Genomic DNA, 26,701 nt, shown 5'->3' on the forward strand with positions numbered 1-26,701 from the left:
ATTGATTTTTAGAGAGACAGGATGGGAGAGTGAGAGAGAATTAGAAACATCGATGAGAGAGAACATTGATTGGCCGCCTCCTGCGTGACTCCCATTGGAGATTGGGCCCATAGCCTGGGCACATGCCCTGACTGGGAATCGAACCAGTGACCTCCTCGTACATGCATCGATGCTCAACCACTGAGCCACACCAGCTGGGCGACAGTAACTTTCTTTTTAAAAGAATAGTTTATTGCCCTGGCCTGTTTGGCTCAGCAGTTTGAGCATCGCCCTTTGGACCAAAGGATCACAGGTTCAATTCTGGTCAAGAGCACATACCTGGGTTGCAGGTTTGATTCCCAGTCCTGGTTGGGGTTGTGCAAGGAAGCAACCAGTCGATGTGTCTCTCACATCTATGTTTCTCTCGGTCTCTCTCCCCCTTCCACTCTCTCTAAAAATCAATGGAAACAGATCCTCAGGTGAGATTTAACAACAACAACAACAAAAAGAATAGTTTATTGATTTTTAGAGAGAGGGGGAAGGGAAATGGAGAAAGAGAAACATCAGTGTGAGAGCTCAACATTAGTTGGCTGCCTCCTGCACTCGTCCTGACCTGCACTACTGGGAACCAAACCTGAAATCAGCATGTGCCCTTGATGGGGAATTGAACTGGCAACCTCTTAGTGAATGGAACGACACACAACCACTGAGAGGCACACTGGCCAGGGCTTACAATAACTTTGAAACCTTTTAAATATCTTTCTCCTGCTACATTTTCCTCCTTTCCCATCAGAAGTACAGTAGTCCCTCGCCACTTAGCTCTTCGACTTGCATGGCTTCACTCTATCGCGGTTTTTTCAAATATATTCATTAAAAAGTTGATCGAGACAGTGAAAATGAGACAGCATGCACTTGGTTGTCTGAGTCAATTATACACCCCTGTATTACAATTAAAATTAAAATTACTTATGGACTGTAGGCCTACATATTCAAGCACCCCTGCAAATCCTTCAACACCAAGTGCAACCACTCGACCACTCCTTGTGTGTGGGCAATAACTTTTTTCCAAAAAATCGGGTGTGATGATTCACTGATTGGCTATCCTATCCTCTTCCTATCCTGGCCACCTCATGCAGGTTCGTTTCTCTCATACACACTTCTACATTGCTAGGCATCGGAAGCATCTTTGCTCTTGTAAGGGTTTGTGATTTCTGAGAACTTTTATCTAAGCCCCACGATGGCTCCTCAACGTGCTACTTCTTCTAAGCCTTCTGACGATGAAACTAAGTGCTGGAGGAAGATGCTTACCATCCAGGAGAAGGTGAAACTCTTAGATATGATCAAAGATGGCAAGAAAATCATGGAGGTTGCCCGCCATTACGACCTGAATGAGTCCACCATTTGCTTCATCCATAAAGATGAAAAAAAACATTCGTGCAATGGCTACTGTCTTTTTCAACAAGGAAGCAAAGTGTGTCGTGACAAGTAATAAGTTCATAGTGAAAACGGAGTCTACCCTAGCCATTTGGATCAGTGACAACCACAAGAAAAACATTTTGTTGGATTCTCTGGTCATCCGGGAGAAGGCGAGGCAGCTCTATCAGCACTTTACGGCAGACGAACCTCAACCAGGACCCTCTTCTGCAACGTTCATGGATTTCACAGTGAGCAAGGATTGGTTCGAGAAGTTCCAGAAGAGGTATCATCTGAAGAGTGTCGTTCTTCACGGAGAAGCTGCCTCTGCTGACCAGCCTGCAGCAGAGGACTCCGTGAACAACACTTTCCAGAAGATCCTTGAGGAGGGTGAGTATTATCCAGAATAATAATGGATGAGCTGCTGGAGACACATTCGGTCTCTTAACTGATGAGGATCTGGTGGAGATGACTAAGTCTTTGAGTGAGGAGGAAGAAGAGCAGCCCGAGGTTCCTGGGGGTTAGGAGGAGGAAGTTGGCCTTGAGTGTCTCTCGCAAGCCTTGAGAACGATTAATGTAGTACAGGACACGATTGGCAAACGGGACCCACAAATGATGTGTGCATTGCGGTTCCGAAATGCACTCGAAGGAGCGATAGAACCCTACAAAAGCCTCCTCACACATATGAAAAGACAGTGCCATCATCTGCTTATCACGATGTTCTTCAGCTGCACACCCAGACACCCACTGCCTACTCCTAGTGCTCCGTCAGTGGAAGAAGACGATGATGCACCTGCTGAAGATACTGCACCACCTGAAGACTCTCTTACTGAGGTCGTGCCTTCAGAGGAGCAGTAACCTTGCTCTTCTTTGCTGTGCAGTACATCTCTTCATCTTCATCACTTCGTCATTGAACAAGTTGCATCATTTTTTCATAGGTTAGTGGTTGTGTGTAAGAACTGTGTGTGTGTAAATGTACAATAATAATATATTTGTAATGTCTAATATGTCTTATTTTGTCTAATATATTGGGTAATACGAGTGTAATGGTGACTAAAGGGTGTTATTTCATGTCTAGAGGGCTCTAATAATGTTTAAAAATGTATTTAGAAGGTTGTAAACAGGTTTTCTATGCTCTAACTGTGAAAATATTCCATTTATAAATAAAGAATCCTACTTCACAGAAATTCATTTATCATGGTAAAGTCTGGAACTGATTAACTGTGATAAATGAGGGCCAACTGTAATCTCCTTCCTCAATTTTATGTTATTTTGATTTTATATTTATTTACTTATTTATTTATTTATTTATTTAAATTGATTTTACAGAGAGGAATGGAGAGAGAGAGAAACATCAATGTGAGACAGAAACATGGATTGGTTGCCTCTGGCATGTGCCCTGACTAGGGATTGAACCCACAACCTGGGTATGTGCCCTGACTAGGAATCAAACCTGACACCTTTAGGTGTATGGGAGGATGCTCCAGCCAACTGAGGCACACCAGCCAGGGCTATTTAGCTTTTTAAAAAATAGTTTTACTGTAGTTTTTTTTCCCTCACCTGAGGACATTTTTCCAATTTTTGTTCAGATAGAGTGGGAGGGAGGGAGAGGAAGAGAGAGAGAGAGAAACATCGACGTGAAAGGGACACATCGAGTGGCTGCCACCCACACGACCAACCAGGGCCGGGGACAAACTGCAACCGAGGTACGTGCCCCTAGCGGGAACCGAACCCTGGTCTCTCTGGACCGCAGACCGATGCTCTAACCATTAAGCAAAACCGGCCAGGGCAGTTTTACTGTATTTAATATCCCTAAATAATATATTAGTTTTTAAAAACAAATGTTTAGGCTATTCATTTTCAATGCTGTATAATATTCCACCATAGGAAAAGACTACAGTTTATCCATTCTACTAAATAGAGATTTGGCTTATTTTTTACTTTTTTCAGCTTTATTGAGGTATAATTGACAAAGTTGTAAGATATTTAAAGTGTATGTGATGATCTGATATACTTAAATATGTGAGAGGATTCCCACCATCAATTTAATTAACATATCTATCAACCCATTCTCCCAACACCCCTTTTTTTCTGTGAGAACTTTTAAGTTCTACTCTTAGCAAATTTAAATTATACAATAGTGTTTTCACCATGCTGTACATTAATCCTTAGACTTTATTCATCCATCCTATAGCTGACACTTAGTATCCTTGTACCAGCCTCTCCTTATGTCTTCCTCCCAACTCCTGGGAACCACTTTTCTACTCTCTATAATTTCAACTTTTCTTTTTCTTTTCTTCTAATTTTTAGTTATTAAAAAGAATGTTGCTACAAACAGGGCCAGGACTAGGGTAAGGCTAAATTTCAGAAGTAAATGTATCTCACACCTGCTATGAACACTTTTATGTATGTTAGCTGATGTAAGAGTTTCTCTAGTATATTTCTACAAATGGATTGCAGGTCATGGGGTATATACATCTTCAACTTTATTACTTATGGGAAACTCTAAGGTGGTTATAATTATGCTTCTACCCCCAATTCCTGTTGCTTACATTCTTCATATTGTTACAACTTTAGTTTTTGTAAATGTGAATATGAAATGAAGTGTTTATGTGATATTAATTTACATTTCCCTGATTATTAAAGAGGTAGAGCATTATTGGTTGTCTCTTTTCCTTTTCTGTGCAATGCCTAGTTTATATGTTTTGCTTATTTTTCTACTTTGCTGTTTACTTTTTTTACTGATTTGCAGTTATTTATCGTTTCTGGCTGTTAATCCTTTGCCATTTTTTTGGTTGTGTTTTGTACTGCAAATATCTTCTCTTAGTTTTCTGTCTTTACTTCCTTTTTGGAACAGAAGTTATTATTATTATTATTTTTTCTTTTTGGTACATGCCCCTTGCAAGAACTGAATCTGGGACTCTGGTCCACAGGCCAACGCTCCAACCGCTGAGCCAAACCAGCCAGGGCGAAATTATTAATTTTAATGTTGAATATTTAGATCTTTTAATGTTTTAAATTTATTTTTCAATCACAATTGACATATAATATTATATTATTCTTCAGGTCTACCACATAGTGATTAGACATTTATATACCTTATGAAGTGATCACCTGATAAGCCTAGTACACATCTGATACCATACATAGATTACAATGTTATTGACTATATTCTCTGTGCTGTATGTTATATCTTCATGACTATTTTTATAACGAGCAACTTGTACTTCTTAATCCCTTTTACCTTTTCCATCTACCACCCTCCAGCTTTCCACCCATCTGGCAACCATTAATTTGTTCTCTGTATCTATGAGTTTGTTTCTGTTTTATTTGTTTATTTTGCTATTTAGATTACACACGTTAAGTGAAATCATGGCATTTGTCTTTCTCTGACATATTTTACTTAGTATAATACCCTATACGTCTATCTATGTTGTCATAAATGGAAGATTTCATTTTTTTCCATGTCTGAGTACTATTACATTGTATATGTGTACCTCATCTTCTTTATCCATTTGTCTATCTGTGGACATCTAGGTTGCTTCCATAACTTGGCTATTGTAAATGATGTTGCAGTGAACATAGGGGTGCATATATTTTTTCAATTAGTGTTTTAGATTTCTTTAGAGAAATACCCAGAAGTGGAATTGCTGGGTCATATGGTAGTTCTATTTTTAATTTTTTGAGGAACCTTCATACTGCTTTCCACAGTGGATGTACCAGTCTGCATTTCCACCAACAGTGCATGAGGTTTCCCTTTTTTCCACATCTTCACCAACAGTGGTTGTTTATTGATTTATTGATGATAACCATCCTGACAGGCATGAGGTGATATCTGATGGTAGTTTTAATTTGCATTTCTCTGATGATTAGTGACATTGAGCATCTTTTTTTTTTTTATCCTCACCTGAGGACATTTTTCTATTTTTTGTTCAGAAAGACTAGGAGGGAGAGAGAGGAAGAGAGAGAGAGAGAAACATCAACGTGAAAAGTACACATCGAGTGGCTGCTACCCGCACAACCCAACCAGGGCTGGGAACAAACTGCAACCAAGATACGTGCCCCAACAGGAACTGAACCCAGGTCTCTCTGGACCGCAGGCTGACGCTCTAACCGCTGAGTGAAACCATTCAGGGGAAGCATCTTTTTTTTTTTAATGATTTTTTTAGAGAGAGAAAGGGAGACAGAGATAGAAACATTGATGTGAGAGGGAAACATCGATCCGCTACCTCCTGCATACCCTCTACTGGAGATCAAGTCCGCAACCCAGGCATGTGCCTTGACTGGGAATCCAGCCGGGACCTCTCAGTCCATGGGAGTGATGCGCAATCCACTGAGCCACACTGACTGGGCTATTTTTTAATTCTTCTATTGATATTAGAGAGAGAGTAAGGGAGAGGGATAAAGAGAAACATCATTGTGAGAGTGGAACATTGGTTGCCTCCTGCATAACCCCCTACTGGGGACTGAGGCTGCAACCCTGGCATATCCTCTGACCAGCAATTGAACCAACTTTTCAGTGCACTGGACAGTGCCCAACCAACTGACCCACATTAGCCAGGGTTGCTTTTAAGAACTTCTTATTGTCTCTGGTACAGGTCCTTGTGATGTATCTAAGTGTGGTTTTATTTTCATTTAACCTGGTCAGGATTGGTTGAGAATCCATATTCTAAAGATTAGTGTCTCTCTTTACTTCTGGAAATTGTCAGCCATTATTTTTTGCTCGTATCATATTATATCAAACATAGGAGGTAGAAAAATCCATTTGAAGATCTTCTGCAAAGCAATAATGTAATATATTATTTATTATATTATTTAATATGGTGTGTCCCTTAAAAATAACTCCCTCTTAGTATTGAGTGCTAGACAATTTCTGTGCATAAGCACCTTTTTAAAAAATTTGTTGTTTTTTTTTAGAAAGAGGAAGGGAGAGGGAGACAGAGAGAAACATAGATAAGAGAGAACATCGATTGGCTGCCTCCTGTGTGTCCCACGATGGGGATTTGGCCCACAACCTGGGCATGTGCCCTGACCTGGAATCAAACTGGCGACCTTGTGGTGCATGGGTTGACACTCAACCACTGAGCCACACTGGCTGGGCTTTATTTTTAATTTTTATATGAACAAGCTTTTAATAGAGCTCAGGTATGTAAAATACTATACACTGTAAAAGATCTAGAAAATTAGAACTTCAAGTCATTTTTTTTTATCCTCATCCGAGGACTTTTTTTTGTTTTCTGTTCAGATAGAGTGGGAGGGAGAGAGAGGAAGAGCCAGAGAGAGAAACATGGATGTGAAAGGGACACATTGAGTGGTTGCCACCCACACAACCCAACCAGAGCCGGGGACAAACTGCAACCGAGGCACGTGCCCTTAGCGGGAACCGAACCCAGATCTCTCCAGACTGCAGGCCAACGCTCTAACCGCTGAGCCAAACCGGCCAGGGCTCAAGTCATTTTTAATAAGCTATTAATTAAGCTCTGCCCACCTAGTGTGGCTCAGTGGTTGAGCATCAACCTATGCACCAGGAAGTGGCCGGTTCATTTCCTGGTCCGGATACATGCCCAGGTTATGGGCCAAATCCTCAGTAGGGGGCATGCAGGAGGTGGCCAATTGATGTTCTCTCTCATCGATATTTCTCTCTCTCTCCCTTTCTCTCTAAAATTGATAAAGGGGGTTAGAGGGGATGGAGCGGAGAGTGTCTAGGGGGGGAAAAGGAGAAACATCTGTAACAAAAATAAATTAATAAAAATTGGAAAAAATGAAAAATAAAATGAGGCCAATCAATCAATAAAGGAAAAAAAATTAAAAACCCATTAAGCTTAATTGAAAAACCAAGTGCAAAATTGCACCAAGGGCTATGGCGATTCAGTAGCATCTAGATCCAGGTCCTTCATGCAGAGCAGCAGCCTCAATCAGTGGATATCACAATAATCTGCTGTGTGGACATAGGCATGTTCAACCTAGGGGTGGGGTGGAGAGTTGCATCTGGTTCCTGTTGTCACTTCAGTATTCTTGAACTGGAATAGGCTGCATAAGACCAAGAAGCAGCCGGCACAAAGGATTAAGTTGGAACTCCCTGCCACCCCACCACAACATTGACCTTCAACTTCTGGGTTTTGGTTCTTCCCGGGAGCTGTGTTGGATTTGTCTATGATTGGAGGGCCTTAACAGCTTGGTCTAATGGTGGTGACTTCTGTAACCCTCTCATGTACTGCTGCTGTCATTTCATTGTGTGCTGCAAATGAACCTTTTCTCACCATCCCTGATCTACCATGGAGATCTCACAGAACAAGTTGCTTGAAATATTTTGGAAGATCAGAATATTCGTTTTTGTAAGAGATGTCTTCAATCCCTTTATCCAACATGTTTTCTCGAAGCTTCTTAACTCATCTACATCTCCTCTTTAAACCAGCATGAAATGTTCTAGGTCAGATTTATGCTTGACAGCCTCCAGAAAAAGGGCTTGGGAAGTGGTGTCATCCATGGTCTGGCCACAACCCAGAAAAAGAAATGACTTGTGCTGTGGCCATTTTGACTCAGCGATAGAGCGTCGGCTTGTGGACCAATGAATTGAGGGTTCGATTCTGGCCTAGGGCATGTACCTTGGTTGTGGTTCATCCCTGGCCCTGGTCGGGGTCATGCGGAAGGCAACCAGTTGATGTGTCCCTCTCACTTTAATGTTTCTCTCTCCCTCTCTCTCCCTCCCACTCTATCTGAGGATAAATAGAAAAATATCCTCGGGTGAGGATTTAAAAAAAAACAAAACAACTTTTTGTCATTGCAGCACATTCTATTTAAAAAAAAATCACTTGTTCTCATAGAGTTTCTGAATCTCTTGTGACTTCAGTGTTTCTGAGCACATCCTGATACCAGCTGCATGAAGGACAGTGCCACTAGGGTTGGTGTAACATGCGCAGATTCCACTTCTCGTGAGCCTGATCTAGGACCTTTTTTTCATGAGTAAGGTCAAGGATTCAAGTTGTTTTTCCTGGTCTGCTGCATGCAGTTCCAGGAGATTGTCAAAATGTGTAGTCAATACCAGGGCTCCATTTTCCAACAGGTGGAGAATTGACTGAAGTAACTTCCATAGTCTTCCATCTTTGACTCCAAGTCATCAAATACTTCATATAAACAGTACTTCAAACACGTGGATCAACCATTACTAGTACAAGAAGAGTTTTTGAACAGGTCATGGGCAACATGAACAAGATTTTTGTCTTCAGGAAGACATTTCTGAAATTTTTGCTCTCATTGTCTAGAAGATCAAAATCATTGGCAGCATCAGTAAGGCTTGAAGTAACCCCTTCCAGGATTTCAGAACAGGAACCTGTGGTGAAGCCATAGCACTAATGCCTGTTCCAATCACCAGCACAAGTTCCAGAGGCTTCTTACTTTTTAAGCTTGGAAGCAGCTTCCTGGGCTTTATGGTGGGGGGTGTGTCATCACTGAAAAATCCAAAAATCTTTTCTGGCTTCCTATAGAAGCCATCTAGTTTCATACAAAGGATTGGAACTTCCCTGTCACTGCTTTCCCGCCTGTGAAGCTTCTGAGAAGGTATATCCATGTCTGCTCCAAACGCAGCTGCTCTAACTCGTAAGGTCCCTTTTATTAAAGTTACCACTTTTTTGGTTTGATTGCTGAGAAATATAGCACTAAGTATAATACTAATATGTAATGTCTAAAAACTTAGTACATTTATTTGTGCATATTTTATCATGTATCATAATTATACATTAATAAATACACATATGCATTTCTATATTATCAATAACTTGCTTAATATTTGTTTTTTTATTTATTAAATTTTTTTTATTAATTTATTTTTGTTACAGATGTTTCTCCTTTTTCCCCCATTGACACCCTCCTCCCAATATCCCCCACCCGCCCCATCCCCAGCATTGTTGTCTATGTCCATTGGCTATGCATACATGCATATAAGTTCTGTGGTTTATCTCTTCCCTCCACCCCCTCTTCTGAGGTTTGTCAGTCTGTACCCTACTTCTGTGTTTCTGAGTCTGTTTTGTTCATCAGATTGTTCATAATATTCCACAAATAAGTGAGATCATGTGGTATTTGACTTTTCTGATTGGCTTATTTCGCTTAGCATAATGCTCTCCAGGTCCCTCTATGTTGTCTCAAAGGATAAGAGATCTTTCTTTCTTACAGCTGCATAGTATTCCATTGTGTACATGTACCACAGCTTTTTCATCCACTCATCTATTGATGGACACTTGGGCTGTTTCCAGATCTTTGCGATTGTAAATAGTGCTGCTATGAACATAGGGATACATATATTTTTTCTAATTGGTGTTCAGGCTTCTTAAGGTATATTCCTAGAAGTGGGATCACTGGGTCAAATGGCAGTTCAATTTTTAACTTTTTGAGGTAACACCATATTGTTTTCCATAGTGGCTGCACCAGTCTGCATTCCCACCAGCAGTGTAGGAGAGTTCCCTTTTCTCCACACCCTCGCCAGCACTTGTTTGATGATTTGTTGATGGCGGCCATTCTGACAGGTGTGAGGTGATACCTCATTGTTGTTTTAATTTGCATCTCTCTGATAATTAGTGACATTGAGCATTTTGTCATATGTCTCTTGGCCATTTGTATGTCCTGTTTGGAGAGGTGTCTTTAGGTCCTCTGCCCATTTTTCATTGGGTTCTTTGTCTTCCTTTTGTTCAGTTGTATGAGTACTATATATATTTTGGAAATTAACCTCTTATCTGATGTATTGTTGGCAACTATGCTCTCTCATATAGTGGGTTCCCTTTCCATTTTGATGCTTGTTTTTTTTTTTGCTATGCAGAAACTTTTGAGTTTGATGTAGTCCCATGTGTTCATTTTTTCCTTTGTTTCTCTTGGCCTTAGGCATGTATCAGTGAAAATTCTGCTGTGTGTGATGTCTGAAATTTTGTTGCCTACATTTTTTTCTAAGATTTTTATGGATTCATGAGTCACATTTAAGCCTTTCATCCATTTTGAGTTTATTCTTGTGTAAGTTGGAGGTCTAACTTCATTTTTTTGCATGTAGCTGTCCAATTTCCCCAACACCATTTATTGAAGAGGCTGTTTTGACTCCACTGTATGCTCTTGCCACCTTTGTGAAGTATTAATTGAGCATATAGTCTTGGGTCAATTTCTGGGTTCTCTATTCTGTTCCATTGATCTATAAGCCTGTTCTTGTGCCAGTACGAGACTGTTTTGATAGTGACTTTGTAGTATAACCTGATACCTGCTATTGTGATCCCTCCTACTTTGTTCTTCTTTTTCGAGATTGCTGTGACTATTTGGGGTCTGTTTTGGTTCCATATAAACTTTTGGAGTATTTGTTCTAGTTCTGTGAAATATGTCGTTGGTATTCTCATGGGGATTGCACTGAATCTATAGATTGCTTTGGGTAGTATGGTCATTTTAATAATGTTAATTCTTCCAATCCATGAACAAGATATATGCTTCTACTTTTTTATATCTTCCTCTATTCTTTTTTCAGTGACCTGTAGTTTTCTGTGAAGAGGTCCTTTACTTCTTTGGTTAAGTTTATTCCTAGGTATCTTAATTTTTTGCTGCAATGGCAAATGGGATTTTTTTTTAGTTTCTCTTTCTGTGAGTTCATCGTTAGTGTATAAGAATGCCATCGATTTCTTGACGTCAATTTTGTATCCTGCTACTTTGCCAAATTCATTTATTAAATCTAGTAGATTTTTGATGGAGTCTTTAGGGTTTTCTATGTACAATATCATGTCATCTGCAAATCAGGAAGTTTCACGTCCTCCTTTTCCATTTGAATCCCTTTTATTTTGTCTTCATGTCTAATTGCTATAGCTAAGACTTCCTGTACTATGTTAAATAAGAGTGTGAAAGTGGGCATCCCTGTATATGCTTCTTAAACAAAAGCCCAGTTCCTCTTCTTAAGGGAAGTGCTTTTAGTTTTTGCATATTGAGTATGATGTTGGCTGTAGGTTTTCTGTATATGGCCTATATTATGTCAAGATATGATCCCTCTATTCCCACATTGCTGAGTGTTTTTATCAGAAATGGGTGCTGGATTTTGTTGAATGCTTTTTCAGCATCTATTGATAAGATTATATGGTTTTTATCTTTCATTTTGTTTATGTGGTGTATTATATTTATTGATTTGTGAATATTGTACCATCCTTGCATCCCTGGGATGAATTCCACTTGGTCATGATGAATAATTTTTTTGATGTATTACTGGATTCGATTTGATAGGATTCGATTTTGTTAAGGATTTTGGCATCTGTTTTTTTTTATTTTTTTATCCTCACTAGAGGACATTTTTCCATTTTTTTGTTCAGATAGAGTGGGAGGGAGAGAGAGGAACAGAGAGAGAGAGAGAGAGAGAGAAACATCGATATGAAAGGAACACATTGAGTGGCTGCCACCCACACAACCGACCAGGGCCGGGGACAAACTGCAACCCAGGTACGCACCCTTAGCGGGAACCGAACCTGGGTCTCTCAGGACCGCAGGCCGATGCTCTAACCGCTGAGCCAAACCGGCCAGGGCTTGGCATCTGTTTTCATCAGGGATATTGGCCTGTAGTTTTCTTTCTTTGTAGTGTTTTTATCTGGTTTTGGAGTTAGGATTATGCAGACCTCATAAAATGTGTTTGGAAGTCTTTCTTCTGTCTTCTTGGATTGTTTGGAATAGTTTGAGGAGAATGGGTGTTAGATCTTCTTGGAATGTTCGGTAAAACTGCCCTGTAAAGCCATCCGGGCCTGGGCTTTTGTTTCCTGGGAATTTCTTGATTACATCTTCAATTTCCTTAGTTGTTATTGGTCTGTTCGAGTTTTTTGTCTCTTCCCGGTTCAGTTTTGGGAGACTGTGTTTCTAGAAATTTGTCCATTTTGCCTACCAGGACTGTCCAATTTGTTGGTGTATAATTGTTCATAGTATGTTTTGATGATCCTTTGTATTTCTGTGGTGTCAGAATATTTGTTTTTTAAACTATATTCAAAACAGTCTTTGTACTTGTGTGCTGTTGATGGGTTAATTGCATGATTGGAGAGCTACTGATGATTGTTATTCGAATGCTTCTTTAAGCTAGCAAGATTTATGGTAGTGCTTTAACATAGACTTCTTTTATTTTAGGGAACTCAATTTCCTGCATCTGCTGAATCTCAAAAACCCCGGCTGAAAAGAGGTCTGTATGCAATTTCCTTGTATATGTATATTTGCAGATTTCTTTTATTTCTTTGTTCTATATTTATTAGAGCTACTAAAAATATGATTGTTGACAAAAGCCCTATTGGTGTAAATGTTCTGCCATATCTAGCTTTTATTTTATGGAGTTGTTAGAAATTAAGGGGTTGATTTTACCTATAAATGTGTTTAAATGGAGTTTTATTATTATATAAATGTGTTCTAATTTTCCACTTGTGGCAAAACCACTCCAAAATTTCCATAAGTACATATCAGGCCTCAAATAATCTCATGTATATGTTAAGAAAGTGTGAGATTTTACAAAAATTGAGTCTGGAAAGTGTAACTTGGTAAGGACCTATTATACTGTAAAGTACTGTATTTATAATCAGATAGGGATATGATATATATTTCATTTAAAGGAACAGGATTTCTTCATTTGTTAACCTATACTTGTAGGAAGGAGGGTTTGCATCCAGGGTTAGGGTACTATGTATATTGAATATTCTCCCATGCCTGAACTTTTTATTTAGCAGAAGAGACCATCTATTTTATTATTTATTCTTTATTTTCTAGATAAGGAAACCAAGGCTGAGTGGAAGGGGCATGTCTTGATCACAGTCTTGTGTGTAGCTCTTGCCTGCATACCTGAGTTATAGTCACTAGGCTGCGCTTCCTTTGCAGCATGGGTTTTCCTGTTGTTTGCTAAGAGTTTTAAAGTTGATTTTGTCCATAAAATGTTTAGTTAATTTGGGACATTTCTGTTACTCTTTGAAATTATAAATTAGAAAATATGATTGCCTCTCAGGAATTTATTTTCAAAGAGTTTTTCAGGATTACACCTTTCACTGAAAGAGTAGTACATTTTTAATTTAGACTGTGAAATTTAGATATAATTCTGCCAAAATTTAACATAATTGCTGATATTTTTATTTATTTATTTATTTTTTTAATTTTTTTGGTATGTGCCCCTAGTGGGAACCGAACCCGGGTCTCTCTGGTCCACAGGCCGACGCTCCAACCGCTGGGCCAAACCAGCCAGGGCGATTGCTGATATTTTTATACCATGTCTGGGCATGAGAATCATCTTCCTGTGATATATGTCTCTCTGTTCAATCACCAGGGTGTTTTGACTAGTTAGGTGGGGCAAGTGGGTCTTGTGATTATCTTTCCAGTATTCTTTCCACACTTCCTCCAGAGTCGAACACAGAGGTTTCATTGATTTCCAGACTAGAACTGTAATTAGTATACACCAATCAAGAAGTGGCCCTTGCCAATTCAGGCTAATGAGATACAAATTTTATAGCTATGAGGAAAAGGGAAACATGCCATACTATAAAACTGAACAATGCTGTTGTGTTCTAATCAGTTTTTTCTCCCTCCCCCACTGCAGAGCAACTGCTTTTTGATTTCTATTATTAAAGTTTAGGTTTTCCTGTTCTTGAACCCCTCATAACTAGGAGTACTTACTGTTAGGGTTTGGCTGATGATGTGGCCTGTGAATGCAGGGAGGAAATTAATTTTACTTCAAGGGAGGAAAAGGCTGGGTATTGATTGATAGGCAATACAAGGCAAGGAAGAAAGAGTGGTTTTGCACTTTTAAAGAGCAAGCAGTTGCTGTTGCTACGCAACAAGGAAGGAAGAGGTTTAAGTTAGTCAGATTGGTTGGGAGTTTGTCTTGAAAAGTTAGTTTGTTTGCTTTCCAGGAAACACTCAGGCAGATGCATTGAGCACTTATCTCAAACACATTTTTACCAAGCCTGTAAAACAAACTTAGAAATAAGTTATAAAGAGTTCAAAAGAGACATGCCTGTTTGAAGAGGAAGGGGAAGACTAGGAGGAGAATTCTTGCTAACTAGCCTGAAGCTATTAAAACAGTGGGGAGGCCCTGGCCAGTTTGGCTCAGAGGTTGGAGCATTGGCATGTGGTCTGGAGAGATCCGGGTGGGTTCGGTTCCCGCTAAGGGCATGTACTTCGGTTGCAGTTTGTCCCCGGCTCTGGTTGGTCATGCGGGTGGCAACCACTCGATGTGTCCCTTTCACGTCGATGTTTCTCTCTTCCTCTCTCTCTCCCTCCTACTCTATCTGAACAAAATGTCAAAAAAATGTCCTCGGGTGAGGATAAAATAAAATAAAATAAAATAAAAACAGTGGGGAGGAGGGGGATGGAGGAGTGTAGTCTTGAGTGCAGCATTATCTTGTGCCCCTATTTGAACAAAGAAGCTGTTTGAATCAGAGGAGCCAACAATCTCTTGGTTTAATTACCAGGTGCTTCTCATAAATTGTGGAAAAGTCACAATAAAAAAAGGAGAAGCCTGTTTTTTGTCCTCATGCTTACCAGGCAGGACCAAGTGATAGGTGTTTGGAATACAAAGATAAATAGGGCATAGATTCTGCCCTCAGGGGGTTGGCAGTCTTCAGGGTGTATAGAGTATAAGCAGATAATTAAAGAGCAGAATATGCTTCCTAGATACTTTCTTCTGAAGGTTAAGCATTTCTACTTTTTTAAACTCTTCCAGTGAGATGTTTAGAACACTTTGCTGTTATTGCTTTGGTCATCTGGTGAAATGTGTTGGCTGTTTTGGAACTATAGAATTAGGACTAAATAGAGTATTCTATGTATGACATGAACAGGGCCACATGGAACATCTGGAAGATAAAAGTCTCTTCATCTGGATCTTTTATTTATGTTAGCCCAGCTCAGGGTTGCATTGCCTTTTGGGCAACCATTTTATACATTTGCAATACCACTAAATTGCACAATGGCAGGCGTATCATTCATGTAGAATACAATGACTGCAATAAAAATGATGCCTTTGGAGTTGTGCACGGTAGTGACACAGGCCCCTAAAATATTGAGGATATAACATGCTCTTTAAAAAAATTTTTTTTTCCTTTATTGATTTGAGAGAGAGAGGAAGGGAGAGGGAGGGAGGGATAGAAACATTGATGAGAGAGAACATCAACTGGCCGCCTCCTGCATGTCCCCCACTGGTGATTTGGCCCACAACCTGGGCATGTGTCCTGACCGGGAATCGAACTGGCGACCTCCTGGTGCATGGGTTGATGCTCAGCCACTGAGCCATACCAGACGGACTAACATGCTCTTAATCTGCCCTTAATTTCTGGCTTCCATAACCTATAATTTTACCTGTCGATAAAGATGGTGGATTACATTGAATTTTGGAATGTTGTATCAACATTGCATTCCTGGGATAAATCTCACATGGTAATATTATATTAACCTTTTTATTTATGGCTGGATCCTATTTGCTAATATTTGGTTAATGATTTTTTTTTTGTCCTCACCCGAGGACATTTTTTTATTTTTTGTTCAGATAGAGTGGGAGGGAGAGAGAGAGACAAACATCGATGTGAAAGGAACACATCGAGTGGCTGCCTCCCACATGACCCAACCAGGGCTGGGGACAAACTGCAACCGAGGTATGTGCCCTTAGCAGGAACTGAACCCGGGTCTTTCTGGACTGCAGGCTGATGCTCTAATCGCTGAACCAAACCTGCCAGGGCTATTGTGTTAATGATTTTTGCATTTGTGTTCATGAAGGATGTTGGTCTATAGTTTTTATTTTTTGTGATGCTTTTGTCTGTTTTTGGTGTCAGGGTTATGTTGGCCTCAAACAAGTTTGGTATAGTTTTTTCTTCTATTTCCTGTGTAGAACTGGTGTTACTTCTTTCTTAAATGTTTGCTAGAATGTGACAGTGAAGCAAACTGGGCCCGAGTTTTTCTTTGTTAGTTTTTAAGTACAAACTGAATTTCTTTAATATATGTGGGACTATTCAGGTTATATATTTCTTTTTTTTTTTTTTTTTTTTTTTTTTTATCCTCACCCGAGGATATTTTTCCATTTTTTGTACAGATAGAGTGGGCGGGAGAGAGAGGAAGGGAGAGAGAGAGAGAAACATCGATGTGAAGGGACACATCGAGTGGCTGCCACCCGCATGACCAACCAGGGCCGGGGACAAACTGCAACCGAAGTACGTGCCCTTAGCGGGAACCGAACCCGGGTCTCTCCGAACCGCAGGCCGACGCTCTAACCGCTGAGCCAAACTGGCCAGGGCTATATATTTCTTTAGAGAGCGTTTTGGTAATGTTTTTCCTTCAGATAAATGTGTCCATTTCATTTCAGCTATCAAATTTATTGTCATTAGCTTCATAATACTCCTTTATTTTCCTTTTAATTAATATGTGAATGATATGTAATGATTTTCCCTCTGTTGTTGCTTTTGGTAATTAAAAAATTTTATCTTTATTGTTGAAAATATTACAGATGGTCCCTCCTTTTTTTACCCCATTGACACCCTCCTCCCTACTCCTACCCGCCCCTGCTTTCTTTCTTTCTTTCTTTTTTTTTTTTAAAATCTTTATTGTTGGATGTAAAATGTATTACTGATGTTCCACATTTTTCCCCCATTGACCCCCTCCTCACCACTCCCGCCCCCCTCCCACCTTTTCCCACACTATTGTCTGTGTCCACTGGTTATGCATACAAGTTCTTTGGTTTATTTCTTCCCACCGCCCCAACCCCTTTCCCTTTGAGGTTTGTCAGTCTAGCAATGAATTTGTACTTCTTAATCCCTTCACCTTTTCACCCATTCCCCCAACACCCCCAACTGGCAACCAACAAAATGTTCTCTGTATCTATGAGAATGTTTCTGTACTGCCTGCTCATTTTGTTTGTAGATTCCATTGTTGATAGATATGTATTCATTGTAATTTTGTTTGTTCATACATTTTATCTTTTTCTTCAGAAAGACCCTTCCTCATTTCATATAATAACGGTTTGGTAGTGATGAACTCCTTTAACTTTTTCTTGTCTGGGAAAGTTTTTATATGTCCATCGATTCTAAATGACAGCTTTGCAGGATAGAGTAATCTTGGTTGTAGGTTCTTGGTTTTCATCACTCTGAATATTTCTTGCCACTCCCTTCTGGCCTGCAAAGTTTCTTTTGAGAAATCGGCCAACAGCCTAATGGGTACTCCCTTGTAGGTAACTAGCTGCCTTTCTCTTGCTGCTTTTAAGATTCTCTCTTTGTCTTGAACCTTTTGCATTTTGATGATGATATGTCTTGGTGTGGGCCTCTTGGGGTTGATCTTGTTTGGGACTCTCTGTGCTTCCTGGACTTGTATGTCTGTTTCCTTCACCAAGTTAGGAAAGTTTTCTGCCATTATCGTTTCAAACAGGTTTTCGATTTCTTGTTCTCGCTCTTCTCCTTCTGGCACCCCCAAGATGCGAATGTTGGCACGCTTGAAGTTGTCCCAGAGGCTCCTTACACTATCCTCATTTTTTTGGATTCTTTTTTCTTTTTGCTGTTCTGATTGGGCGTTTTTTGCTTCCTTATATTCCAAATCGATGGTTTGCTCCTTGGATTTACGTACTCTATTATTGAAGCTGTGTAAATTATTCTTTATTTCAGTTAATGCCTCCTTCAATTCTAACTGTGTATCCATGATTTCTAACTGGTCCTTTTTTATGCTCTTGAGGCCCTCCCTTAGTTCACTGAGGTTCTCACTAAGTTCATTGAGCATCCTTATAAGCAGTATTTTGAACTCAGTATCTGTTAGGTTGCTTACCTCCATTTCGCTTAGTTCTTTTATTGGGGTTTTGTTCTGTTCTTTCATTTGGGACCTGTTTCTTTGACTCCTCATTTTGGCTGCCTCCCTGTGTTTGTTTCAGTGTATTACTTAATGAGAGGTATGGGGCTCGCTGAGACCAGATGCTGCTTGTTTGAAAGAATTTAGGAAAAACCTGAAGTAGGATCCAAGACAGGCCAATCTTATGGTTAAGCAAGTGGCAACAGCTTGGGTGGGCTTGAAAGTTGGGTGGGGCGGGGCCTCAGGGAGTCACCAGGGCAGGGCTACCAGTGTGAGCCAGGTTGCTGGAGTCCCAGATATGGCGACTGTCTGCCGCCCCCGGGAAGGGCTCACCAAAGGAACAAAGGCCTCTTACAGCACGTTTGTCCCTGAGAAAGCCCCCTCTCCAGCCCTCGCTCCAGTGCCAAACAGCTCAGTTCTTCCCTGTGTGTCTCCGGTGCCCCTCGAGCTGCCTCCGCTCCAAGCTTAGAGGGAGAGAGTCCGATAAGTCCGTGCGCCGGCCCTTTAGGGAGCTGCCTGGGGCTCCAGCCGCTTCAGCCTCAGTTCCTGCTGGTTTTTCCAGCCAGAAGTTATGGGGACTTCTCTTCCTGGCACTGGAACCCAGAGGGGGCACCTGGTGTGGGACGGGGACCCCTCAGTCCTCAGGGAGGACCTTCCCAGCCGAGGTGTCCTCCTGATTTTTATCCGCCACATGTGGGTGTGGGACCAGCCCGTTGCACTGCCGCCCCTCCTACCAGTCTGGATGTGGCTGCTGCTTTAATTTCGTAGTTGTAGGACTTCCATTCAGCTTGATTTCAGGTGGTTTTGAATGATGGTTGTTTTGTAGTTTAGTTGTAACTTTGATGTGGTTGTGAGAGGACGCGATACTGCATTTACCTACCCGCCATCTTGACCGGAAGTCTACCCGCCCCTGCTTTCACTGCACTGTTGTCTGTCTATTGGTTATGTATATGTTCATGTATGTTCTTTGGTTTATCTCTTCCTGCCAGTCCACCCCTCTTCCCTCTGAGGTTTGTCAGTCTGTTCTCTTTCCATGTCTCTGGATCTATTTTGTTGATCAGTTTATTTTGTTCATTAGATTCCACATTAAGTGAGATCATGACTGACTGGCTTATTTTGCTTAGCATAATACTTTCCAGATCCCTCCATGTCATTTCAAAGGGTAAGAAATCTTTCTTATAGCTGCATAGTATTCCATTGTGTATATGTACCACGGCTTTTTTATCCACTCGTCTACTGATGGACACTTGGGCTGTTTCCAGATCTTGGCTATTGTAAATAGTGCTGCTATGAACATAGGGGTACATATATTCTTTCTGATTGTGTTTTAGGCTTCTTAGGATATATTCCTAGGAGTGGGATCACTGGGTCAATAGCAGTGCCATTTTTAATTTTTTGAGGTAACACCATATTGTTTTCCATAGTATTTGCACCAGTCTGCATTCCCACCAGCAGTGTACTAGAGTCCTCTTTTCTCCACACCCTCACCAGCACTTGTTGTTTGTTGATTTGTTGATGGCAGCCATTCTGGCAGGTATGAAGTGATACCTCATAGTTTTTTTAATTTGCATCTCTCTGATGATTAAGTAACATTGAGCATTTTTTCCTATATCTCTTGGCCATTTTTATGTCCTCTTTGGAGAAGTGTCTATTCTGCTTCTCTACCCATTATTTAAAGAATATGTTTTTATTGAATTTTTGAGAGAGAGGAAGGGTGAGAGAGATAGAAACATCGATATGAGAAACAGTCGATTGGCTCCCTCCTGCACACCCCCTACTGGGGATGGAGCCCAAAACCTGGGCATGTGCCCTGACTGGGAATTGAACTGACACCTCTCATTCCATGAAATAAAGCTCAATCCGTTGAGTCACACTGGCCAGTCTCTACCCATTTTTTATTTTATTTTATTTTTTGTTAATCCTCACCTAAGGATATTTTCCCATTGATTTTTAGATAGAGTGGAAGGGAGGGAGGGAGGAAAAGAGACGATGTGAGAAAGACACATTGATTGGTTGCCTCCTGCACGACCCCTACTGGGGCCAGGGATTGAACCTGCAACTCAGGTATGTGTCCTACTGGCCACCTTACCCCTTTTTAAATTGGATTGTTTATCTTCTTTTGGTTGAGTTTTATGAATACTTTATATATTTTGGAAATTGACCCCTTACCTGATGTGTCATTGGCAAATATGTTCTCCCATACAGTGGGTTCCTTTTTCATTTTGATGCTGATTTCTTTTGCTGTACAGAAGCTTTTTAGTTTGACGTAGACCCATTTATTATTTTTTTCTGTTGTTTCTCTTACCTTTGGTGATGTATTGGTGAAAATTTTATGTGTGATGTCTGAGATTTTTCTGCCTACATTTTGTTCCAGGATTTTTATGGTTTCACAACTTATATTTAAGTCTTTTATCCATTTTGCATTTATTCTTGTTTATGGTGTAAGTTGGTCTAGTTTCATTTTTGGTAATTTTTGTCTTATCTCTCTTTTTCTTGATCAGTCTGGCTGGAGGTTTATATATATTATTGATCAATTCAGAGAAACAGCTTTTGCCCTGGCCGGTTTTGCTCAGCGGTTAGAGTGTCAGCCTGTGGACCAGAGAGTCCCTGCCCTGGTTGGGGTTATGTGGGTGGCAACCAGTCGATGTGTCTCTCTTACGTCGATTTTTCTCTCTCATGTTGGTTTTTCTCTCTCTCTCTTTCCCCCCTCTCTCCTTCCCATTGTATCTGAAGATAAATGCAAAAGTGTCCTCTGGTGAGGATAAAAAAAAGAACCAGCTTTTGATATTATTATTTTTTCTCTATTGCTTTTCTGTTTCAATTTTATCGGTTTCTGCTCTTGTCTCAATATTTTCTTGTGTTTAATTTGCTTTTCTTTATTCAGTTTCTTAAGTGGAAACAGATCATTAATTTGAGATCTTCTTTTTTGTTGTAAGCATGTAGTATTTGACATTTCCCTCTAAACACTACTTACATGGTTCATATACATTTTAAGAGTTATGCTTTAACTTTTATAAAACTCTTTTATTTTTAAATTAATTATAATTTTTAATATCACCAAATAATCATTGTTTAGATTTTTTTATTTTCTCATAAATTAAATATGCAATTCTTTAAAAAAAATTTTTTTTCTTTATTGATTTTAATTTATTTTTTATTTTTTTATCCTCACCCAAGGACATTTCTTTCATTTTTGTTCAGATAGAGTGGGAGGGAGAGAGAGGAAAAGAGAGAGAGAGAGAGAAACATCGATTTAAAAGGGACACGAGTGGCTGCCACCCACATGACCCAACCAGGGCCGGGGACAAACTGCAACCGAGGTTCGTGTCCTTAGCGGGAACCGAACCTGGGTCTATCTGGACTGCAGGCCAACGCTCTTAACTGCTGAGCCAAACCGGCCAGGGCTCTTTATTGATTTTAGAGAGAGAAGAAGGGAGGGAGAGAGGGAGAGAGAGAGAGAAACATCGATGAGAGTGAACATCGATTGGCTGCCTCCTGCATGCCCCCACTGGGGATTAGGCCCACAACCTGGGCATGTGCCCTGACCAGGAACTGAACCAGTGTTGGTGCATGGGTCAACACTCAACCACTGAGCCACACTGGTCGGGCAGATATATAGTTCTTAATATTTTAGAAATTTCTTTTGTGTTCCCTTTGATCCATGTACTTTTAAGAAAGATTTCTGATTTTATTTATTTGAATTCTCTCTTTTTTCTTGAAGATTCTGGTTAAAGATTTATCAATCTTATTTCTCTTTTCAAAAAACGGTTTCTTGGTTTTATTGATCTTTTATATATATATTTTAGACTATTTTATTTTTTCTTGGATCACTATTATTTCTCTACTTCTACTCACTGAGCTTTGTTTGTTGTTCTTTTTCTAGTTCCTTTAGGTGTAAGGTTAAATTGTTTATTTGAGATTTTTCTTGTTTCCTGAGGTAGGCCTGAATTGCTATGAATTTTCCTCTTAAGACTGTGTTCTTTGTGTCCCATAGGTTTGGGATTGTTGTGTGTTCATTTTCATTTGTCTCAAAGTAACTTTTGATTTCTTCCTTGATCTCATTGTTAACTCATTCATTGTTTAGTCACATGCTATTTAACCGCCATGTGTTTTTCAGGTTTTTTTCTTGTAATTGATTTCACTGTTGTCAGAGAAGATGCTTGATATGATTTTCTTCTTCTTAAATTTATTGAAACTTGTCTTGTGGCCTAAAATGTCTCTCCTATAAAATGTTTCATATACACTCAAAAAGAACATATATATTCTTCTGCTTTGGGGTAAATGCGCTGAAAAAAAAAATGCATCTCGTGTAGTAGTGTGTCATTTAAGGCTGCTATTTCCTGGAAGATCTATCCATTGATGTCAATGGGGTATTAAAGTCTCAACTATGAATGTATTTTTGTTGATCTCTTCCTTTATGTCCATCAGTATTTGCTTTATATATTTAGGTACTCCTATGTTGGGTGCATAAATGTTTATAAGGGTTATATCCTTTTGTTGGATTGATTCCTTTATCATTATGTAATGTCCTTATCTCATATAGCCTTTGTTTTAAAGTTTCTTTTGTCTGATATAAGTATTGTTACCACTATTATTTTTTTAAATTTTCATTCACATGAAATATCTTCTTCTATCTCTTTACTTTCAATCTGTATATGTCTTTTGATCTGAAGTGAGTTTCTTGTAGACAGCATATATACATATATATATGGGAATCGAACCAGTGACCTCTTGGTGCATAGGTTTTCGCTCAACCACTGAGCACACCAGCGGGGCAGTCCATTTGTATTTAAAGTGATCACTGATAGGTATATATTTATTGACATTTTATTATACATATTTATGTTTTTCCTTTTTATTTTCTTCTTTTTAAAGAAGTCTTTTTAATATTTCTTGTTATACTGGCTTGGTGGTGATGAACTCCTTTAACTTTTTCTTGTGTGGGAAGCCTTTTGTTTCTCTTTCAATTTTAAGTGATAACCTTGTTGGGTAGAGTAGTCTTGGTTGTAAGTCTTTGCTTTTCATCTCTTTGAATATTATGCCAGTTTCTTCTGGCCTGAAATGTTTCTGTTGAGAAATCGGTAGACAGTCTTATGGAAGCTTCCTTGTAGGTAACTGTCTTTCTGTACTGCTTTTAAGATTCTTTCTTTGTTTCTTAAAATAATCTTTTTTTAGATTCTTTAACCTTTGCTATTTTTTTTTTTTTTATCCTCACCCGAGGACATTTTTCCATTTTTTGTTCAGATAGAGCGGGAGGGAGAGAGAGAAAGAGAGAGAGAGAGAAACATCGATGTGAAGGGACACATCGAGTGGCTGCCACCCGCACGACCAACCAGGGCCGGGGACAAACTGCAACCGAGGTACATGCCCTTAGTGGGAACCAAACCTGGGTCTCTCTGTACCGCAGGCCAACGCTCTAACCGCTGAGCCAAACCGGCCAGGGCTAACCTTTGCTATTTTTATTATGATGTGTCTTAGTGTGGGCCTCTTTGTGTTCATCTTGTTTGGGACTCTGCGCTTCCTGGACTTGTGTGTCTTTTTCCTTCACCAGGTTAGGGAAGTTTTCAGTCACTTTTTCTTCAAATAGGTTCTCTATCCCTTGCTTTCTCTCTTCTCTTTTTGGTGCCCCTATGATGGGAATGTTGTTATACTTGATATTTTCCCAGAAGTCCCTTAAACTATTCTCATTAAAAAATTTTTTTTTCTTTTCTGGCAACTAATAGAGTTTAAGGGAAACTTAGTATGAGGCACATCTTGGGTGGCTGCAAGATGAAGCTGATATTTCTCCCGGTGCTTAGCAGATGCTAAAGAATTATATAGGATAAAGATGGGGAATAGTCACTGGTACCAGTACAGGAATGCTACCAGATATAGGAAAATACTGTATATGATTGACCAGGTCAGGACAACAATCTGTTCTAGAAACCGGCATATAGCAGGAGGCAAGGAAGGAGTGCTGTTTTATGTTAGAATGAACATTGATTATGATCAGACAGTTTCAGATGTTTGCAGAAAGCAACCTCTATTCTGGCTCAAGTTCAACTTGTAGAACAGACAGCAGTCACGTCATAGAACAGTCTCTCCTCAACAGCACCCTTGTCAAAAATCACGTGAGGATTTGTTTTTGGACTTTCTATTTTATTTCATTAGTTTGTGTCTGTCTTTATGCCAGTTCCACACTGTTTTGATTGCTGTAGCTTTGCAAGTTTTGAAATCACATAGTGTGAGTTCTCCAGTTGTGTTATTCTTCTTGTTTTTTAGTCATTTTTAATTTTTGAATTATAGTTGGCATACAATATTATATTAGTTTCAGGTGTACACCCTAAAATTCTTTTTCTTTTTTTCAGCTCTTATTGGGTGTTTTCTGCTACCTTGTCTTCTAAATCACTGATTCAATTCTTTGCTTTATCTAGTCTGCTATTGATTTATTCCAGTGTATTCATTTTCAGATATTGTATTCTTCATTTCTGACTTTTTTTATGGTTTCTATGTCTTTTTTTGCTGTTGAAGTTCTCACTATGTCCCTTGAGCATCCTTATAACCATTGTTTTGAACTCTATATCTGGTAGATTGCTTGCCTTCATTTCATTTAGTTATTTATCTGGAGATTTCTCCTGTTATTCACGTGTTTTTTTTTTTTTTTATCTCACCCGAGGACATTTTTCCATTTTTTGTACAGATAGAGCGGGAGGGAGAGAGAGGAAGAGACAGAGAGAGAGAAACATCGACGTGAAGGGACACATTGAGTGGCTGCCACCGCACAACCAACCAGGGCCAGGGACAAACTGCAACTGAAGTACGTGCCCTTAGCGGGAACCGAACCCCGGTCTCTCCGGACCGCAGGCCGATGCTCTAACTGCTGAGCCAAACCGGCCAGGACTCACGTGTTTTTTTGTCTCCCCATTTTGGCTGCCTCTCTGTTTGTTTCTGTGTACTAGGTAGATATGCTATGTCTCCAAGTCTTGGTAGGGTGGCCTTATGTAGTAGGTGTGCTCTAGTAGGCAGTGGCACAGTCTCCCTGATTACCTGAGCTGGGTGCCCCAGGAATGTTTCTTGTGTGGGTTATGCAAGCGCTCCTGTTGTAGTTGAGTCTTGATTTCTGTTGGCTTGTCCATGGCAGGGGTTGACCCTTAGGCTGGCTGACTGTGAGGACTGACCCCAAGTATAGTGTATAAGCTGCTATGTCGGGCTGACCTTGCAAAGGGCAATTTTCCCCAGCAGATTCTGGTGCCTGCCAAGATATCCTTTTTGGTGTGCCACTTGTGGAGCTAATATGGTCGTAGTCTGATGTAATCCGAAGGCTTCCACTGGGTTTGTTGGTTCTGGGGCCTCTTGGCAAGGACTCTGGTTCAGGTCAGTGTTTGATGCTACCTGTGACTAGCTGTGGGCTACCTCTTAAGAGCTACAAAGTATTCTATGGTTGGTGGCTGTCTCTGCTGGGCGTGGGTGCACATGGTAGGGGCCACACTGTGTATCGAGACCAGTCACCACCTCATGGAGTCTGGGACAGGTCAGCAAATGGCCCAAGGTATCCTGACGTCTGCCTCCACCTGCTGGCTGCCTATTAGGCTCAGTGTCTGAAAGAGCCTATGGCAGTACACAAGTTTGTGAGGTAAGTTCTCAGAGAATCACCAGGTAGGGGTGAGTAGTGTTTACTAGATTTATACAGATTCAAACTCAGCTCCAGTGCTGGGTCTGCAGCCACTCAGCAAATGTCTCAGGGTTCACCAAGCCAGCTGCCCCCTGCCTACGGCCTGAACCTTTGTGGTGGGGTGGGGTATCAGGGAGTCATCAGAGTGAGGCCAGTAGAGTTCTTCAGGCTAAAACAGATTAAGATTTGGTTGTATGGAGGGAGGGCTCTGCATGGGTACAGTGGGACCCATGGTCGCTCTCACAGGGGAAAATAGCCCTCACCCCAGAGCCATGCAACTCAGTCTGTCCCTGTGCATCTCTGACATCCCTTGAGTTGGCCTGCACCTTCTTGAGGACCTTCCAAGAAAGGTTGCAGCTGCCCCCAGCTAGGTGATTCCTTGTCAGGGTTTGAGCTTAGTGGGGGCCAGGTCACAGGGTGTCTGGAGGGTGGAGCTAGTAGATATCCCCAGGTCCATGCTGTATGGAGGGGAGTGCTTAACCCAGGAAAGGTAGCATCTGTGGGTGGTGTGGGAGAGGGTCCCAGCTCAGGGACAACGGCAGCTGTTCCTCTATTCTTCTCCCCCAAGCCACACAACCTAATTTCTCCTGTATGACATCAGTCAGCCCTGAGCTGTCTTCCCTGAACGCCAGAGTCCAGGGTGAGTACCTGTGAACGTGATTTTGTATGCTGGCCCTTTAAGAAGATACTAGGTTTCCAGCAGACTCGTCACTCTTCCTGGAGGATGGAATCCCCACTGATTTTCATATCCACATGCTATGTGGGTTCTGCTTCCTGGCTTTGGTGCTCTGGGCTGGGGAGCTTGCCATGGGTTGAAACCCCCTCACTCCTCAGGGGGACCTTTGAGATAACCCTCTGGATTCTCAAATGCCACATGTG

General features: G+C 40.5%; 1 protein-coding gene across 3 annotated transcripts in view; it reads left to right on the plus strand.

Moving 5' to 3' along the window:
• Positions 1-26,701, plus strand: part of BBS4 (Bardet-Biedl syndrome 4) — a 65,983-nt gene that overhangs the window by 5,307 nt on the left and 33,975 nt on the right. For 2 of the 3 annotated variants that reach the window (XM_036242918.1, XM_036242926.1), the window contains exon 2: positions 12,508-12,559. In XM_036242918.1, the coding sequence (XP_036098811.1) occupies positions 12,508-12,559 (52 nt within the window). Of the gene's footprint in view, positions 1-8,380; positions 8,989-12,507; positions 12,560-26,701 lie in introns of those variants that run through there. The other variant, XM_036242945.1, reaches the window with a different exon arrangement.

The sequence above is a fragment of the Molossus molossus genome, unplaced genomic scaffold (assembly GCF_014108415.1).
Source record: "Molossus molossus isolate mMolMol1 unplaced genomic scaffold, mMolMol1.p scaffold_m16_p_1, whole genome shotgun sequence".
NCBI classification, from domain to species: Eukaryota; Metazoa; Chordata; class Mammalia; order Chiroptera; family Molossidae; genus Molossus; species Molossus molossus.